This window comes from Ochotona princeps, chromosome 15, assembly GCF_030435755.1.
Source record: "Ochotona princeps isolate mOchPri1 chromosome 15, mOchPri1.hap1, whole genome shotgun sequence".
Lineage (NCBI taxonomy): Eukaryota > Metazoa > Chordata > Mammalia > Lagomorpha > Ochotonidae > Ochotona > Ochotona princeps.
The window spans coordinates 52,365,525-52,385,068 of record NC_080846.1 but is presented as its reverse complement, the minus strand read 5'-3'; the positions used below and the strand labels follow the sequence as shown (position 1 = coordinate 52,385,068).

The 19,544-nt window shown below is 54.2% G+C and overlaps 1 protein-coding gene across 3 annotated transcripts in view; it reads right to left on the bottom strand.

The window, feature by feature from the left end:
- GALNT6 (polypeptide N-acetylgalactosaminyltransferase 6) overlaps nucleotides 1–15,040 on the bottom strand; it is a 38,115-nt gene extending 23,075 nt beyond the window's left edge. The window contains exons 1-4 of one of the 3 annotated variants that reach the window (XM_058673085.1): nucleotides 14,900–14,946; nucleotides 13,867–13,914; nucleotides 6,767–7,009; nucleotides 610–1,159 (exon numbers count right to left, since the gene is read on the bottom strand). In XM_058673085.1, coding sequence (XP_058529068.1) covers nucleotides 610–1,100 — 491 coding nt within the window. In that variant the 5' untranslated portion in view covers nucleotides 1,101–1,159; nucleotides 6,767–7,009; nucleotides 13,867–13,914; nucleotides 14,900–14,946. Of the gene's footprint in view, nucleotides 1–609; nucleotides 1,160–6,732; nucleotides 7,010–13,866; nucleotides 13,915–14,899 lie in introns of all 3 variants that reach the window. The other 2 variants (XM_058673084.1, XM_004583212.2) reach the window with 2 other exon arrangements.
- Nucleotides 15,041–19,544: the final 4,504 nt, after the last annotated feature.

The window sequence follows — 19,544 nt, the reverse complement described above, 5'->3', positions numbered from 1 at the left end:
GGCCCTGCCACCCAGTGGGATTCCAGGCTTCCGTCTTCAGCCTGGCTCAGCTCCAGCTGGTGTGGTAATTTGGGGAGTGAATTAGCAGATGGAGGATTTCTCTCTGTTGCTCCCTCTCTCTGTAACTTTGTCTTTCAAATAACAAAATAAAATCATAAAAAAAAAGAGGGTTCAACACTGTGGCATAGTAGCTTAAGCTTCTGTCTGTAGCACTGGCATCCTATATGGGTATTGGTTCAAGTCCTTGTCGCTCCACTTCTGATCCTGCCCCTGGGAAAGCAGTGGAGGATGGCTCAAGTGCTTGGGCCCCTGCATCCACATGGGAGAACCAGAAAAAGCTCCTGGCTTTGGGCCGATCCAGTTCTGGCTATTGCAGCCATCTGGGGCGTGAACCAGAGAATAGAAGATCTCTCTCATTGTCTCTTCAACTCGCTCTGCAACCCTGCCTTACAAATAATTTTTTTTTTAAAGGAAAGCAATGAGGGTTTAGCAGCAACCCTTGTCTCTGTTCTCAGCCTGGTAGCTCTCTGCCTGGCACTGGACCCCGGGCCTCTGCCACTCTGCCACACGGGCCTCCCTGCTCTGCGCGGGATGCCAGCTGCTACTCACTCTGGAGGCCGGGTGTCTGGGCCCAGGGCCCTCTGCAGGGAGATGCGGTCGCTGGCGAAGGCATTGAAGCAGTGCTTTTTGTAGCCCTCCTCTTTCTCCTGCTTCTCCTGAGGTGTCCACTCGCTCTTGTGGAACGCCTTTCCGTCCGCCCCGGGGCTTTTGGGGTCCTGCGGCGGCCGCTCCCAGAAGGGCTTCAGTTCAGCAGGGCTATAGAAGCCGGGCAGGCAGGAGCGGTTGGCGGGGGCCTGTGTCTGCTGGGGCTCCGGAGCCCGGATCTGCAGCTTGGGCATGGAGTCCCGGAGGTTGTTCATGGCACCCAGCATGAGGTCCAGCACGTGGCCCTTCTGGCCCACCAGTGAGTTCAGCCACGGCTTCTCGGTGGCCTGCTCCCTGCTGCTCACGTCCCGTTGCATGATGAAGAGGAAGAGCAGGAAGGCACTGCCGGCCACGGCCAGGCGCAGTGGCATGTGGCGCCTGCGGAGCAGCCGCATGCTGCAGGACTGGGAGTCCGACCCTGGAAGCGGCACGCTCTGTCCTGGCTGGCCTCAGCCTGAGAAGGGAGCGGAGTGAGACAGCAGTGAGCCGAGGTCGGGGTGGGTGCATGGGGTGATGGGTCGGGGACCCCAGTCAGAGGAGCTGTCACTGCCTGCCTGGTGGCATTGCTTCACACAGCCACAACCACCCTGGGCCTCAATTATCTTCTTCTATAAATTGAGGACACCGTATCCAGCATTTTTCATTTCTCACAGCAACAGACCTACATCACTGGCACACTGAAATTCTACGTAAATAATCATTTTCTTAAACCTCATTTATTTAGTTTGCAAGCCAGAGAAAGAAGAGAGACGGCAGGGGGCAGGAGCGGACAGAGAGATCTTCCATCTGCTGGTCCACTCTCCAAACGGCCACAATGGCCAGAGCTCAGTTGATCCGAAGCCAGGAGCCAGGAGCTTCTTCTGGGTCCCTCATTTGGGCATAAGGTCCCAATGACTTCATCCTCTGCTGCTTTCCCAGGCCATAAGCAGACAGTTGGACCAGAAGCAGAACAGCCAGGACTTGAACCAGCGCCCATATGGGGTGCTGGTGCATGGGCAGAGGATAGGCCGGATAAGCTACTGCACTGGCTCCATGAATAGTTTCTTTTAATTTTTATTTGACAGAGCTTCCATCTGCTGATTCATTCTGCAAATGCTCTGGGACTGCCATCAGGAGTCAAAACTCCATCCACGTCTCCCATGTGGGTGACAGAAATGCAGCCATCATCTATTGCCTCCCACTATCTGCACTTGCAGGAAGCTAGAGCTGGGAGCCAGAGCCGGGGTTATCCCCACGTAGAAATGCAGGCTCGGCTAAGCACCTGCCCCAACAGGAAGAAACTCAATCGACAGAGCCACTTGGGAAAACAACTTGGCCCTAGGAAGTAAAAAGTTAAATGAACCAGTCAAGTTTCATTTCCCAGATAAATTCTGGTTCCTGCACATCAGGAGGCACAGATAAGAATATCTATGACAGTGCGGACTGAAGTGGCACCACCGGGCAACTAGGGATTGAGGATGGGCCACACGTAAATCCGCCAGCGGGAGAATGCGTGGAACAGCTCCACCCCGGGATTCCCCACAGCCCTGACACACAACAAGCCACTTCTCCCTGTAGCGACGCAGACCCGAGGTTGGGTGAGAGAAAAAGAAAAATAAAGTTACAGAAAGATATGCACAGGATGATTTCATTTAGAGGGAATTGAAAAGCTTGCAGAAGTGCAACAAGGTACTGAACATACATGCCAGGAGACTATATAAAGGAAAGCAAAGGATGGAACAGGTGTTTGGCGCACCAGCTACCAGTGCAGATGCTGCTTGGGCGACACGTGCCGCCCACAGCGAAGGGCAGGTCCACTTCCGGTCCGGCTTCCTGAAGATGCGCATGCTGGAGGCAGCGGGTGACCGTCCCTTGGATCCCTGACACCTACACAGGAGATGAGGATTGAGTTCCTGGCTCCCAGCTCTGGCCTGACACGGTCCTGGCTGTGGTAGCTATCTACAGGAGTGAACTTGTGATGCAAGATCTCTTTGTCTGCCTTTCAAGTGAGGTAAAATTTAAAAAAAAATACAATCTCTAAAGAAATTCTATAACTAAAGTCTTTGAAGAGTGAGGGAAAGTTCTAGAAGGCATAGTTTTTCTTTTTTTAAAATTAAGATTTATTTATTTTTATTGGAAAGTCAGATATACAGAGGAGGAGAGACAGAGAGAAAGAGCTTCCGTCCGATGATTGATTCAATCTCCAAGCGGTCACAACAACTAGAGCTAAGCCAATCTGAAACCAGAAGCCAGAAGCCTCCTTTGGGGCTGCAATGCGGGTGCAGGGTCCCCAGGCTTTGGGCCGTCCTCTACTACCTTCCCAGGCCACAAGCAGGGAGCTGAATGGGAAGTGGAGCTGCCAGGATTAGAACCAGTGCCCATATGGGATCCTGTGCATGCAAGGTGAGGCTTTTAGCCGCCAGGCTATTACGCTGGGCCTGGGCATATTTCTTGCGGTGGACAGTGCCTACTGATGCTGTCCTACGGGTACAGTACACACCTTCTTCTGTATTTCCTTGCATTTAGTAAACACAATTTTGTTTGGTGGAACCATGACATATCACACTAAGCCTCTGCCTGTGCTGCTGGCATCCCATAGAGGTGCTGGTTTGAGTCTTGGCTGCTTCACTTCCGACTCAGCTTCTCATTATGCCTGAGACAGCATTGGAGGATGGCTCAAGTCCCTGGGACCCTGCACCTGTGTGGGAGACACAGAGGAAGCTCCTAGCTCCTGGCTTTGGATTGGCTCAGGTCTGGCCATTGTGGCCATTTGGGGAGTGAACCAGCAGCTGGGAGATGTCTCTTTCTCTAAGCAACTCTGCCTTTTCAATAAAATTTTAAAAATTTCAGGCCCAGCACAATAGCCTAATGGCTAAATCCTTACCTTGCATGTGCTAGGATCCTATACGGGCATCTGTTTGTGTCCCAGCTGCTCCACTTCCCATCCAGCTCCCTGCCTGTGGCCTGGGAAAGCAGTCGAGGACGGCCCAAAGCCTTGGGACCCTGCGCCTGTGTGGGAGACCCGGAAGAGGGTCCTGGTTCCTGGCTTCAGATCAGCTCATCTTTGGCCGTTGCAGTCACTTGGGGAGCGAACTAGCGGATGAAAGATCTTTCTTTCTGTAAATCTGCCTTTCCAATAAAAATAAATAAATCTTTAAAAAAAATTAAGAGAGAACTTTTATAAAAATATGAGATTCCAAGACAACACCTTCCAGGTGGGGTGTTCACTGGGCTGCCCCTGCAGCCAAGTTCAAGGGATTATTGGGAAGTGGCTACACCACATTCTAGAGGAATGCTGGGTGAGCCCTGGGGGTTGATGGTAAGAGGGCTGCCCCTTACAGTAACAGCGTTGGTCTGCCTCCTGGGATTGTTACAAGGATGAAGTTTCAAAAAGCAGCTCAGAGCTCAGTGGCACATGGCAAGTCCTTAGAAGGTGTTATCATTTGTAACTGGGTAATCCCTGTGTGCTTGGCTTAATCCCTCTAAGTCTCAATTTCCTCATCTATTAAGTGGGTTTAACTAGAACCTATCTCACAGTGGCAAGGAGCCAAGTGGAACGCATTAGTACAACCCTCGGCAGAGTGCCTGTCTGACATGGGAACCTGAACCAAGCAGCAAGGGTTTCTATTAGAAGAATGAGGCCCTGCTCAGAGGCCCTCCAGCGCTCCTCGGGCACCCCGCTCATCCTCTTCTCTACATTTTGCTCAACAATAACTCCAATGGAGCTCTTAGACGCACAAGCTGGGGAAGCCGGTACTGCTCCCCTGGAATCTGGGCACCACATTGCTGTCTTTTTTTCTTTTTAAAAATTTATTTATTTGTATTAGAAAGGCAGATTTACAGAAAGAGAGACAAAGATCTTCCATCCACTGGTTCACTCCCCACATGGTCGTAACAGCCAGAACTGAGCTGACCCAAAATAGGGAGCCAGGAGCCTCTTCCAGGTCTCCCTCGGGTATGCAGGGCCCCAAGGCTTTGGGTCATCATCCACTGCTTTCCCAGGGAGCTGGATGGAAAGTGGAGCATTTGGGACATAAACCGGCACCCATATGGGGTGCTGGCACTTGATGGTGGAGGATTAGCTAATTGAGTCATTGCAGCAACCCTAAGGTCTTGACCTTGGTGGACAGCAGGCCTCCTTCTGGGCTGGCTGGAAGGTGCGGTGGGATATGCACTTTCTCCTGTCAGTATCAACAGCACAAAGCAAGGAAGGGAGCTTCCTTTGAGCATCTTTTGCTGTCTAGTGGTGGGAGGGAAGACGTGATCATTCTACCAGCATGTGCTCCTGTATCTGACACCTGCTAACTGCCAGGCCTCTGGTGAGACAAGAGAGTCCAGCCTCCTGGAAACACACAAACCGATGGCAGGTCAGACTTTCAACAGTGATTACCCATCGAGAAGGCAGCCCAGGAAGGTGCCCTTGGGTGCTCTAGAGATGGGGGGTGGTACAAACCAAGCAAACGTGGGGAGGGCGATGTGTGTGGATAAGAGTGGCAGGGGAGCAGGGCTAGGCAAGATGAAGTGAGTACAGGCCAAGCCCGGGGTGGCACGCGCAGAGGTCAGAGGGGGGCACACGGCACGGCCAGCCAGAGGCTGCACCTGGCTCAGGACAATGGGGACAGCAGATGGTGAGCTCAGAGAGTGACTGAAGGCAAGTCATGAGAGCCGTGTTCGCTGTGCCAAGGAATTTGCCCTTGACCTCGGGTAAGCAGAGTAGCAGAGTAAGAGCTGGGAGCCCGGCCCTGTAGCAGGGGGCTGTAGGTAGGGGCAAGCACACAGGGCTTGCGCCTGCGTGGAAGCTGCAAGGCCTGGTAAAGTGGGTTCGGGGGCCGGAAGTCAGGGAGCAGTCATGGTGCTGCTCGTGGAGGGGGTGGCAGTACACGGAGGATGTTTGTGGGTGAAAGGATGGGGTAGCTTCCCGGTTTAGAACACAGAGGGAAGTAAAGGGGTTTGGGATAAAATTCCTTTCCCTAGAGAAGTTTTAAATCTCACCAGTGAACAAGAAATGGGAGGCTGGGCGTGGCACGAATAGCCCAATGGCTAAAGTCCTTGCTTTGCGCATGCACAGGATCCCATATAGGCTCTGGTTCTAATCCTGGCAGCCCCGCTTCCCATCCAGCTCCCTGCCTGTGGCCTGGGAAAGCAGTTGAGGACGGCTCAAAGCCTTGGGACTCTGCACCCATGTGGGAGACCCAGAGGAAAAAGCTCCTGGCTCCTGGCTTCAGATCAGCTCCGCTCCAGCCGCTGCAGCCACTTGGGGAGTGAACCAGAGGACGGAAGATCTTTCTCTTTGTCTCTCCTTCTCTCTGTATATCTGACTTTCCAATAAAAATAAATAAATCTTTTTTTTAGATTTATTATTTTTTATTACAAAGTCAGATTCACAGAGAGGAGGAGAAATAGAAAGGAAGATCTTCCGTCTGATGATTCACTGCCCAAGTGAGCGCAATGGCCAGTGCTGCGCTGATCCAGAGCCAGGAGCCAGGAGCTTCTTCCGGGTCTCCCATGCGGGTGCAGAGTCCCAAGGCTTTGGGCCGTCCTCAACTGCTTTCCCAGGCCACAAGCAGGGAGCTGGATGGGAAGTGGAGCTGCTGGGATTAAAACCAGCGCCCATATGGGATCCTGGCGCGTTCAAGGCGAGGACTTTAGCTGCTAGGTCATGCCGCTGGGCCCCAAAAAAGAAAAAGAAAAAAAGAAGAAGAAGTCGAAGTGGGAGAAGACAAGGCAGGAAAAAGACCTGGTGAGAAGCCATCCGTCTCGGGCCCACGGAGAAGGATCGTGTTGCCAAAGGAGACTACAAGAGGAAGTGGGGATGCTGTGGAGAGGCGGTTTCCTATCCCAGGCGTCCATCTCACAGCTAGGCCCCCGGCCCAGGTGTTTCTACCTGAGCTGATCACATCCATTCTGCCCAGACTGTAGAATGGGATGAATGCCGGAGAGGTGGGGTGAGTGCTTGCCGTGGCCCACCTCACCCTCCTGCAGCTGGATCTTTCTGTCTACCCCTGCTCTGGTAAGAAAGAGCAAGCCCAGATACAAAGGAACAGGTACCTTAGTCACTCGCTGTCACGCTGCTCAGACTCACCTCCTCCAGGAAGGCCTCCCTGACTGACCAGCTGAGAATCACTTGCCTGGATCACCCCTACTCCCTCATCCTCGGCAAGCGGGCACTGCCTCGGGAGGTCTCTCTCGGAGGCGGTGAGGTTCCTCTGTGATGTTTCCCGGAGAAAGGCAAGAGCTGAGTGAAGCTCTTCCCAGGCTGCAGCCTGGCTGCGTTCAAGCCAGTTTTCTGGAATAATTTGCAGTACCTCCAGGTACAGGACACATCCTGGAAAGAAAGGAGACACCTGCAATTAGTGTGCGCGCTCCCGACACTGTTTGCTCAGCACACAAGGCCACAAGCGAGCGTCCCTTAGAGCAGGCAAGAACCACAGGAAGCCACGGACTCCTGCTCTCTGTACTCCTGCAGCCCAGGGCACTCGGGCTGGGGCGCCTAACGGCCCCCTCACTCACTTCCTCCTGCTGCCAAGCCGTCACTCCCAGGTGCCTTCCCTACGACCACAGCCAGCCCTGGGCCTGCAATGCGCCAGCCCGCATTCTCCCCATGCTGACGTGACATCAGAAATCCCCTTCCTCTGTGAAGTCCTCCTGGACTGCACATGTTGGACTTCGCCCTGGCTCTACTGGCCGCGGCAAACCGCTGATGATAAATCATTATAGTGCTATAAAATAAATTTAGAGTGCTACAAAATTTTCACGTGAAAAAATTCTTTTTTTTTTAAAAAAGAAAGATTCATTTATTTGAAAGGCAGAGTTACACACAGGGAGAGACAAAGAGTTCTTTCACAAATGGCCACAGTAGCCTTGGCTGGGCCAGCCCAAAGCCAGCAGCCAGCAGCCAGGAGCTTCTTCTGAGCTTCCCATGTGGCTTCAGGGGCTTGAGGCCTTTCCCAGCACAGTAGCAGGGAGCTGGACCAAAGTGGAGCAGCCGGTTCTCAAAACCTACACCCATACAGGATGCTGGTGGTGGCTTAGCATGCTAAGCCACAATGCCGGTCCCAAAAAAGTTTTTTAAGACTAGTAAAGAACAGAATGAAACAGAAAACATCACATGTTGTCTTAGGACACCTGGATAGGTATTCCTTAGTTTTAGTATTGATTATTTATACATGCACAGAAAATACCTAAAGTCTCACAGCACTTTAGGCTTTAATAACTTCAGACATATAAATGCTATAAACTTAGAGAATTTTGTTGGGCCTAGCGCGGTAGCCTAGTAAAGTCCCTTACTTGCATGTGCCAGAATCCTATATGGGCGCCGGTGCATGTCCAGGCTACACCACTTCCCATCCAGCTCCCTGCACGTGGCAGGGGCCCTGCACCCGTGTGGGAGATCCAGAAGAAGCTCCTGGCTCCTGGAGTCAGATTGGCTCAGCTCTGGCCATTGCGGCCACTTGGGGAGTGAACCAGTGGATAGAAGATCTTTGTCTCTCCTTCTCTGCTCATATCTGACTTTCCAATATAAATAAGTAAGTCTTTAAAAAAATGTGATTGGCAAGTTTTACCTAAATATATTACGCTTTCATGTAGTTTTGTGAATGTTGAACACATTTTTATCTTCATTTTTGCTTCAACTCATTGACAAACATTGCCTCATACAAAATGAAACTAAATTTGTTATTCAGAATACAGGAGTGGGTAGTCTCCATGGGAGACCTGGCAGAAGCTCCTGTCTCCTGCCTTCAGATTGGTCAGTGCTGGCCGCTACGACCATGTAAGCAGGGAACCAGCAGATGGAAGATCTCTCTGTGTGCCTCTTCAACAACTATGATAAAAATACATCTTATTTTTTAAATAAGATGTGTTTATTTTCATTGAAAATGCAGATATACAGAGAGGAGGAGAGACAGAGAGGAAGGTCTTCCATACACTGGTTCACTCCCCAAGTGGCTGCAACAGCTGGAGCTGAGCCGATCAATCTGAAGCCAGGAGCCAGAAGCTCCTCAGGGTCTCCCATGTGGGTGCAGCGTCCCAAGGCTTTGGGCCATCCTTGACTGCCTTCCCAGGCCACAGGCAGGGAGCTGGATGGGAAGCAGGGCCGCTGGGACACAAACTGGTGCCTATATGGGATCCTGGCGCAAGCAAGCCAAGGACTTTAGCCATTGGGCTACTGTGCAGGACAGCACCCCCCCCCCAAAAAAATCTTAAAAACAAAAAGCTGCCTGGCTCGATCGTTTTTTGTGTGTCTATGCATTGAAATAGTGCACTATAACCCATAAAATGTCTCAGCATTCACTTGGAGTTGAGCCGCCCCATGGGACACCTGCAGCCCATATCAGAGTTCCTGCTCCACGCTGACGTCAGCTTCCGGCACATGCGCACTCTGGGAGGTAGCATGTGAGGGCTCCCGCTCAGGGTTCCCAGCCAAGCCAAGCACGTGGGAAGCCAACACTGAGTTCTCAGCTCCCATCACTACTGGCTCAGCTGCATCTGCTGAGGACACTTGGGGACTGGAGCAGTGCAAGAAAGTCCTCTCTTTGCTTCACTCTGTCAAAATAGGATGAAAATAAATAAATTAAAAAAAACTTAAAAACCCAATGTGGTAGCCTAGTGGCTAAAGTCCTCACCTTGCACACACTAGTATCCCATGTGGATGCCAGTTCATATCCCGGCTGCTCCACTTCCCATCCAGCTCCCTGCTTGTGGCCTGGGAAAGCAGTTGAGGCAAGCCAAGGCCTTGAGACCCTGCACCCGTGATGGAGACCTGGAAGAAGCTCCTGGCTCCTGATCAGCACAGCTTTGGCCACTGCGGCCATTTGGGAAGTCAGCAGATGGGAGATCTTTCTCTCCTTCTCTCTTTATCTGACTTTCCAATAAAAATAAATCTTTAAAAATAAAATAAATCCTTTAAAAATTTGTGATGTAAAATGCACAAGGCTAGAGGTAAAAGACATTTAAATAATTAAAATGTCAATGGATTTTTTTTTTTTTTGGCAGTTTGTGGGATCAATGCTTGTAATGTTGAAGTTATGGGATGCAGATGTAGGTAGCAGGTCTAGCCGTCACACGTCTTTCCACAGAAGTCTGACAGTCAGAGACGCAGTTCAATCCCGGCAGGTTAGATGCTAGCATTTTCCAGGAAGCTCTCTTAGATTTCCTTGCAGGATGGCTCCCTGCCCAGCCTGCCTGCTCCCCAGCCTCACAGCCTGGCTCACCTCGGGTCGGAGGTGGCGCTAGTCCTTCACCCACTAAGAGAACGTATGGGGAGCTGAAAGGCCAGCCTGTCTCCACCTTTTTATCACTGGGCTCACATCTGGACCCAGCCGATGCTACATAAGCTTTTGCTAACGACATGAAGTCGGCGGGCTTAACCTCAACCACAAGCACCGGCTTCCCTTAACGGCGCCTGAAGACACGCCCCACAAAGAGTTGAATTATGTGATGGTGGGCTGTGACCTATTTGCTTGCCACTTTTTTGCATTTAAATGCTCACAACGGTTAGGGCTGGGCTGAGGTCAGGAGCCTGGAGTCCAGTTTGGGTCTCCCTTAAGCCATCACTGCTGCCTCCCAGGGTGCCCTTGCAGAGAGGAAACTTGAATCAGAGACCTGGATGCAGGATGCTAGGGTCCCAAATGGCGGTTTACCTGCTATGCCAAGTGCCCACTCCTCACCGGCCATCTTGACCAGGCCTGTGTGCATGAGACCAGTGCCCTCATGCTGCAGGGTGAGGCCGGTGCGGTCAGGTGACCCTAACCCTAACCTAGTGGCTTCCCAGCGGTTCACCACTCTTGCCTCCCTTCCTGGAGAACCAGAGAGAGGACTGATCTGCAGACCAACCCCAGTCCCATGCTGAGCTGAACCCGGCTGCTCTCCTGGGTGTCCCCGCCCCACTCTCAGGCCCCGCCCTCCACCATCACCTACCTAAGGACACAGATGCTTTCAAGATGACGAGGTACAGGCAAGCTTTTGAGAAAGCCAGGGTCAGCCACCCAGGGCCCACTCCCTGCCTGGCCAGGTGGCCTCCCAGCAACCCAGTTTCTTCCTGTTTACCAACAGGGCCTTTCACCTCCGGGAGGGACACGTGGCAGCAGGAAGCCAGTAGCCAACCCCCTCCCCACCACCACAGGTTCCCCAGGCGACAGCTCAATTACAGGTTTCTTCCCAAAGTGACTTGGCTGGCACAGTTCCCACTGGGGCTGCAGGTGCGTGCGAGGGAGAAGGCAGACTTGCTGCTTGCTCCCAGGAAACACAGCCCTCTTCCCACCTCTGCACTCACTCCACGAACACAGAAGCCCCTGATGTCCTCCCCACACCCCTCTCTGACCCCATGGGTCACAGAGCCCCAGGATGCTCGCCCCTAGCCTATAACTACCCTTTAAGACACTCCAGTTTTTTTCCCCAAGACTGCCAACTGCATCCTCTGTGGTTTATCTTCCCAGGGAGATATCCTGCAGGTTTTTTCCGGAGCCCATGTACAAGTTCAATGGCAGCATAGCCCGCTTCAGTACACGTGTGCGCAAAATGTCAGGCTGAAATCGAACAGGGATTTTTTTTCCTTTCCCCAGTGGAAAACAATCAACCTGTCTGTGCTCCCCATGGTATACCCAGCACAGTGACTGGCATAAGATAAGTACTCACTAAGCATTTGTTAACTTGGCCCAAAGAAAAGTCACTGAGACGCAAAACAATAGGCAACAAAACAGGCTTAGTTCATCAGCGCACCAGGTACTCGCTGGCTGACCTGCTGGCCCTGGGTGGGACAGAGGTGGACAACTGGCTGCTACACCTGCCACAGCTGGGGAGGGGACAGGCTTCTGCGCAACACAGTCATCTTGCTACCTCTGCCTCACACTGCAAACATGGGAGTCCGTGATGCTGCCGCCCAGCCCCTTGCTAACCAGCCTTCCCCATCTCCCCACGGCGGGCCAGGGCGCAGAACCACACAGTCCCTGCCCCACTCCCAGGTGGGAGGCCTTGAACAGCTCCTCACCACAGGGCAGCTCCACACCCACCCACTCCCAAGTCCTGCTGACTCACGCCCTGGCCCTCGGAGCCTCCTCTTTCTGAAACCTCCTGATTATCACATCCAGAGGCCAGGCAGCAGCTGTCGTTGGCGGGCGGCTCCCCCGCACCTCCTTTCACAATCCCCGGAGCGCGCCTGTTCCCATTCGGATTCCTTTGGCCTGGGCGGCCTGCTTCCTGTTTGCTCTTTGCCCCCAAGCCTGACCAGATGGCTAGGCATCGGCTGTCATTTCCTCTTCTAAGCCTCTCCCTTACAGGACCGCTGGACAAGCCCCGTTTCTGCCTCTTTTACCCCAGACATCAGCTCTCGCAGGCCACGGAGTGGCACCCAGGCCTATTTATCTGGCTTCCCCAGGCGGGGCTTCCTCCGTGTATCCTATAGAGGAAGGGCCAACCAGCAAGCCAAGGCATCTGTCTATATTCCTTCTCCTGCTTGATCCTTAAATCCTGTTCTCTGAACTTCAACTTCCCACCCTATGGCCTCTTCCGTGCCATGTCACTGCTGGCCCTCTTTCCTCAGCTGTCCCTCACAAGCAGAAGTGAGTGGGGACGCTGCCTCTCATCCTTCCTTCAAACTTCTCCCTGGGACTCCGGACCAGGTGCGCAGGGTCCAAGAGAAACACCCGCTGCCCTAGGGCTGTCAGGTGGCATCAAAGAGCCTTGCTAACAGGGTTCTGCCCCGGACTGAGCCCGGCTTGTTACATGCCTCCACACACAATTAAGCATTGAGCTCAGCTCGGAGACAGGCACTGCCCCGCACTTGACCTCCTGCCTATTCAATTCCTCACTCACATCTCCTCCAGCAACAGTTGACATTTGGGGCTTCCCCAGAGAAGGGCAGAGAGCAGTAGGAAGATCAGAGTTCCCCCAAGTTTATGGGCAGGCGGGCCATCTCCTGGGTCTCTATGTCCTGCCTCTGCCCCAGCCTCTGCGTCACTTACGGGACAGGAGGTGCTGGGGGCAGTCCCAGGAGGGTTAGCATAAAACCATCGTCGTTTTTTTTAACATGACTGCTTACCCTAGCAAGTTCCAGCCGGATTCTCTGTTTTCGACAGAGAAAACCAGGAGCTCAGGGCAGTTAAAGACCTTGGTCAACAAAACAGCAAGAGCAGAATTTGCACTCAAGCCCGGGTTTCTCCAAAGCCTGCTCGCTTACCCATGACACCTCATTGTCTCGCATCCGGCTGGCCGGTGCCTGGAGTTGGGCCAAGGTACTCCCATGTACACCGTGTCATTTGCTCCCCACCCAGGGAGTGTTTATGTGATTTGGCCATGGCTCCCCACTGCTAATCGAGCCACAGAGCTGACTCAGATGCCTGCATCTTCGTTATACACCCCCACCCCTTCCCCCCACCTCCCCGCAGGAGAAGCCCTAGGCTTGTTCTGGGGTTGGCGGCTGCTCCTGGTCCTGACTGTTGTACCAGGCAATGGCTGCACTCTCTCAAGCCCGTGGTCCTCTCTTCTGCCCCCATTCCTTCTCCCTGTTGGTCTCAGGCCAGGGTATTTTTTATCTAGGGGGGCACCCGACACGCATGGGGCCTCCCCTCCTCAGACCTGACCCCCTCCACCCTGCTCTGGGAGGCAGCTGTCTGCCAGGCCAGCAGTGGGCAGAGTGACTCCTCAGTGCCCAGCGTGCCACCCATGTCGCCAACTCCACACTTCCCTCTTTGCTCTGACAATGCTGTCCCACTCACTGCCCTGGAAATGGCTCCTGTCACTGCGTCCTTAAAGTGTACGGCATCAGGGCTGGTGCAGTGGCACAGAAGGCTAAGTCTCCACGCACAGCGCTGGCATCCCATGAGCTCTGTCCCAGCTGCTCCATTTCCCATCCAGCTCTCTGCTTATGGACTGGGAAAAGAGTGGCGCATGGCTCAAGTCCTTGGACTCCCGTACTCATGTGGGAGACCTGGAGGAAGCTCCTGGCTCCTGGTTTGGATTCAGTTCACTTCCGCCATTGTAGCCATTTGGGGAGTGAACCAGTGGATGGAAGATCTCTCTCTCTCTCCTCCTCTCTCTATAACTTTTTCAAATTAAATAAATAAACTTTAAAAAAAAGTGTGTGTGTGGGGGGGTTTATAGCATCTTCAAGGACATTGCGCTATGGACATTACCTGTCACTTTGGACAACTTGGGCCCAACAGCAGTTCAAACTTTACACCTTACCTAGCTCCATTCATCACAGGGGTTGGTCTGTCTCCTCCTGGTGGCCTTCTGAGGGGCAAAGGCACAACTCGGGGGGCTGGAGAGAACAGGCAGTGCAGTGTGTTCGTACACCCCCCCCATGGGAAAGGGAGCCTCTGCCCTCAGGCTCTCTGGTGTGTCTAGAGCCAGCAGCCTCACCCAGCCAAGCGCAGGTGGTTGAATCCTAGGGGGTAGGGGGGGAAGCCAGTCCCCAGCTGCAACCTGTCCCTGGGGCAGGGGTGGCCCAGGGTCACTGGCTAATGGCAGGCTCTGCTCTAATCTGGATGGCCACTAGTCCTCCACCTACCCCCAGCGCGGACCCTCTGCGTCTTCAATGATTGTCCTTGGGGGGGCCAGTCTGGGACAGTCTTTTCTGTCAGCCTGGGACTTGGAACAAATGAGAGAAACCAGGAAGTTGGCGACAGTCACACTGAGGAACACCCATATGACTCCCTCCCCCACACGGCTGCACAAGCAGCCCTAGTACCTCAAAGGCCCACGTCCCGCAAGGCAGCTCAAGCAAGCACCATGACTCCTCCTGGCAGGCTCTGTTCTGCCCAGGAGCAGCGTGGCACCCAGAGGAAGCAAGACTTTGGGGGCAGAGCACGTGGAGTGGGGGTGACCCAATGTGCGCAGCCATGAGCACACGGTATATGGGGATAAGTGAGAGAAGGGGGCGTGAGCCCTGAAGGAAGGGCAACCCCCACCCCGGCTCTCCCACCCCGCCATCGTCTCCCCTCCTCCCTGCGGGTCCCGGAGGTCTGGGCTGCCCCACTCATCGCCCAGTTCTGAGAAGCCCCAAGGCGCCGGCGCCTGGTCCGGGAAGCCCAGAGGAGGAGGAGCTGGAGGCCCCCGCGATCCGCAGGCAGCCGGGGCAGGAGGGGCCTGCCCGTGGGGGTGCAGGTGGGGCGTGAGGGCTTGTCAGCGCCGAGCTGGACGGCAGGGAAGTCCCAAGGAGCCTGGGCGAGGAAGGGGACTCCCGGCGCCCAGGGGAGGGCAGAGACCCCAGGCTTACCTGTGACGCCGTGGCCGAGCTGCAGCCTCACCGCCCGGCGGGCCGCGCGCCGATGTCCCGACGGGACGGCTGGGGGCGGACCCCGGGGCGGGCCCTGCACCGCCGGCCGCGCTCCGCCGCTCCGCCCCGCCCGCCGCCAGGTGCGGCCCCGGGCCACCGCGGTCCACCCCGGGCCACGCCGCCGTCGCCGGGGCCGCCAGGGGCGCACACTCAGCACCGGGGACGCTCGAGGGGGCCCCGCCAGCTCCCGGAGAACGCAGCTGGCCGCCGGCGACGCGCGCACGGGCGAGCGCAGCGAGAGCGCTCGGAGTCCCGGGGCCTGGGCGCACTGGACGGGACCCGAGGAGCCCCGGGGGTCTCCAGGTTTGTCCTGCTTGGCGCAGGCGCGAGCACCGGGTCGGGGGTGGTCTAGAGCAAAGCACTGGTCCCCCTCCAGGGCCACCCAACCAGAGTTGATAGCCAGAACTCCGCCGACACTTGCTGTCATCGTCTCTTGGGTTCTGGAGAGTGTTTCTCAAAGTGTGGTCCGCGGACCGGCAGCATCCGCCTTTAGCTGTTAGACATGCGAAGTTTGAGACCCTGAGTAACCCCAGACTCTGGGAATGGGTTTGCAAGTTCTTCGGGCGATTCTGGTGCGTGCTCCACCTGGAGGACAGCTCAACAAGTAGGGACAGGGCTGGGATTAGAATGTGGGGTAATTCAGTTCCCAAGCCTCGTTCTGAATCACCTGCCGGGGCCTGTGGCGGTGCTGGAGTTCAGAGGTGGCAGCTTCGGAGCCCTTGGTGTTTGAGAAGTAGCGTGACTCCCAATAACCAATCATTGGTAAGAATTTTGTTAAAATTAAAAAAAAAAAAGAATTTAGGCTGCCCATTTTGTTTTTCTTTCATCTGGTTCTTAAACTTTATTTCAAAGGCAGAGGGAGAGAGAATCTTCCATCTGTTGGGTTTACCACCCAAATATGCCCAACAGCTGGAGCTGGCAGCTCAAATCTGGGTGTCTGTGTAGCAGAAACCTAATCGCAGCAGCCATCGCCTGCGCCCTCCCGGGGTGCTCTGTAGCAGAAAGCTGGATTCAAGAACGAGCCGGGGCTTGAACCCAGCCACTCTGATTAGGGATGCAAGTGGCCCAAGCTGTGCCAAACAGCCGCCCCCACAGAAGTTTCTGGAAGGCTTCCCCTCGGATCCCAATGCAGCCTCCGGGGCTGGCTCAGTCCCGCCTCGCTGCCGTCCCTTGCCTGCCTAGGGACCCCCTGCGGCTTCCACCTGCCCTCCTGTCTCTGTCCCGAGACCCTCAGATGTTGGGTGGTCCCGACCCAGCTGAGCAGCCTCCGTTCTTTGCCAGGACGGGACTGTGATGGCTAACGGCCCCCGGCCCACAGCCCAGGAGGCTGCTGCCCCGGCCCCCTTGCCGGGAAGAGGGTCCGTTGTGCTGTGTGGTGTGTGTTCCGGGAGCAAATGACTCATCCTGGTTCACTTGAGCTGCTGACTCTGATTCTCAGCCTGCCTTGGAGTCGTCAGAGGAGCGAGCTGCCTGCTTGGAAGGCGCACCCAGCCCCAGGGTGTCACCCACTTCTGAGCAGTTCTGGCTTCACGGGAAGGAGGGTCTGAGGAGGGTGAGCCAGGGCGCGCCTCAGCCACCTCTGGTGGCAGAGCACTTAAAATGGTCTCTGTGAAGGAGTCAGACGCACACGTGGTACACAGGAACAGGCACTGTGAAAAGATGCCCCTGCACCGCCCCCCCTGCAGGCACCTTCCGTCCCCAGCCATGCTGCTCCTGACGTCACTGGGGTTTTGCAGATGTGCCTGGACTCTGGCGCCAAGACCCAGGCCGCCCCTTCTCAGGAAGTCCTGCGGCTTGCACCCCCCACCCCAGCGAGCTTTCTGTCTCCGCCCACCGAAGGGCTGTTTTTAGGTGTGCCCAGTTTGACTTTTCATATCTGTGTATTTCAGGGGGGTGGTGGGGTTTCCCCACCCGAAGGCAGGAAACGTGGTGGGGAGCAGATCAGAGGAGGCAGGTGAACCAAGGTTGTGCCGGAAACCAGGGACTGGTGCCATCTGCTGTGGCCACGCACCATCCCTGGGGAGGAGACCCTCACCCCACACTGCTGCTGGGTGGGACAGGGGGAGGTGCTGGCTTCACTTAGCTGAGCTGGGGTTTACAGAAGAGGTCGTGAGCTTGCTGGGATGGCGGGTAGGGGGCCCAGCCCACTGCCCTGCAACCCACAACCCACAACCCCCAACTCCATTCCTGCTGCAGGAACTGAGCAAGGCCTGTTAACTTCCTTGCTGCCGTAAAATGAGTTAGGATTATGTTAAAGCTCGAATGAATGGGCGGATGTGAAAATTTGCCTATTCAGTCCTTCTGAACTTGCAACTGTCTGTTTATTTGTTTGTTTTCTTTCTTTCTTTTTTTAAGATTTATTTATTCAGGGCCCGGCACAGTTGCCTAGTGGCTAAAGTCCTCGCCTTGGATGCACTGGCATCCTCATGGACATTGATTCATGTTGCAGCTGCTCCACTTCATTTCCAGCTCCCTGATTGTGGCCTGGGAAAATAGTTCAAGATGGCCCAAAGCCTTGGGACAATGCACCTGTGTGGGAGACCTGGAAGAAGCTCCTGGCTCCTGGCTTCAGCTGTTGTGCCCACTTGGGGAGTGAACCAGCAGATGGAAGATCTTTGTTTCTCCTTCTCTCTGTAAGTCTGCCTTTCCAATAAAAATGAATACATCTTTTAAACATTTATTTATTCATTAGAAAGGCAGAATTACAGACAGAGGCACTCTCTCTCTGAGATCTTCCACCTGCTGGCTTGTCCTCCAGATGATTGTAAATGGCCAGCGCCGGGGCAGGTTGAAGCCAGGAGCCAGGAACTCTATCAGACTCTGTCAGGATCTCCACTGTGGGTCCAGGGACCCCAAGCACTTGGGCCTTGCTTAGCTGCTTTCCCAGCTGTGTTAGCAGGGAGCTAGACTGGAAATGCAGCATCTTGGACTTCAACAGATCGTCACGTGAGAGGCAATGCAGGCAGCAGCTTCACAAAAAGCACCAAAACCCCAGCCCCCACCTCTTAAACCTATTCCCACCCCCATATTCACAGCTTCTCCTTGTCATCCTATTCCCAACCCCAGAAAATAAGCAGTCAAAACTGAGATTTTTTTTTTTAAAGATTTTATTATTATTGGAAAGCCGGATATACAGAGAGGAGGAGAGACAGAGAGGAAGATCTTCCATCCGATGTTTCACTCCCCAAGTCAGCCGCAACGGGCCGGCACGCGCCAATCCGATGCCGGGACTAGGAACCTCTTCCGGGTCTCCCACGCAGGTGCAGGGTCCCAAAGCTTTGGGCCGTCCTCGACTGCTTTCCCAGGCCACAAGCAGGGAGCTGGATGGGAAGTGGAGCTGTCCGGGATTAGAACCGGCGCCCATATGGGATCCGGAGCTTTCAAGGCGAGGACTTCAGCCGCTAGGCCACGCCGCCGGGCCCAAAAACTGAGATGTTTTAAAATCCAAGAAGAGTTGTTCCGAACTTTGCCATTTCTAGACTTTATAATTCGTGAGCCTCTATCTTTACCTCTGTAAAATGGCTATATTATTATACTGTAAAATAATATAATTGGTTGTTAGATTTAATAGCAGTGTTTGACCTAGTACCTGGTTTATAATAAGCACACGGTAAATGTTAGAGTGTTATTATCCTTGTCTGTTTTGTTGCATTCCTTCCTGCGAGGGATCTCTGTGCCAGGAATTGGGTCAGATGCAGGGATACAGGAATCGGTATGTCTGGTGAGCTCTGCACCCCTAGAGCCTATCAGAGGAAGATGCTGACTGTGCACAGGGTTTATGACCCAGGCAGGACCAGGACTAGCGTAGAACAAGTAAGGCATTTGTGTCAGGCGCAAAATTTAAGGAGGCATTAAAAAAAAAAATCCAGTAACCGGGCCCGGCAGCGTGGCCTAGCGGCTAAAGTCCTCGCCTTGAAAGCTCCGGGATCCCATATGGGCGCCGGTTCTAATCCCGGACAGCTCCACTTCCCATCCAGCTCCCTGCTTGTGGCCTGGGAAAGCAGTCGAGGACGGCCCAAAGCTTTGGAACCCTGCACCTGCGTGGGAGACCTGGAAGAGGGTCCTGGCACCTCCAGTAACCGAGATACCTAAAATGCTTCCATGCCATCTTTTAATTTGCTTTATCTTTGATTTGTTGATTTGATTTGAAGGGCAGAGTGATAGAACCATCCATTGATTCAGTCCCCAAAGGGCTGTTACAGGCCAGGTTGGTCCATGCCAAGTCAGAGCTCCCTCCAGGTTTCTAATGTGGTGAGAGACAGGGGACCCAGCCTGGGCACTTGGGCAATTTTTTTGAAAAAGGTTTATTTATTTTTATTGCAAAGTCAGATATAGAGAGGAAGAGAGACAAACAGGAAGATCTTCCGTCCGATGATTCACTCCCCAAGAAGCCACAACAGCCAGAGCTGTGCCCACCCAAAGCCAGAAGCCTGGAGCCTCTTCTGGGTCTCCCACGTGTGTGCAGGGTCCCAAGGCTTTGTGTTGTCCTCAACTGCTTTCCCAGGCCACAAGCAGGGTGCTGGATGGGAAGCGGGGCCACTGGGATTAGAACCGGTGCCCATATGGGACCCCAGCGCATGTATGG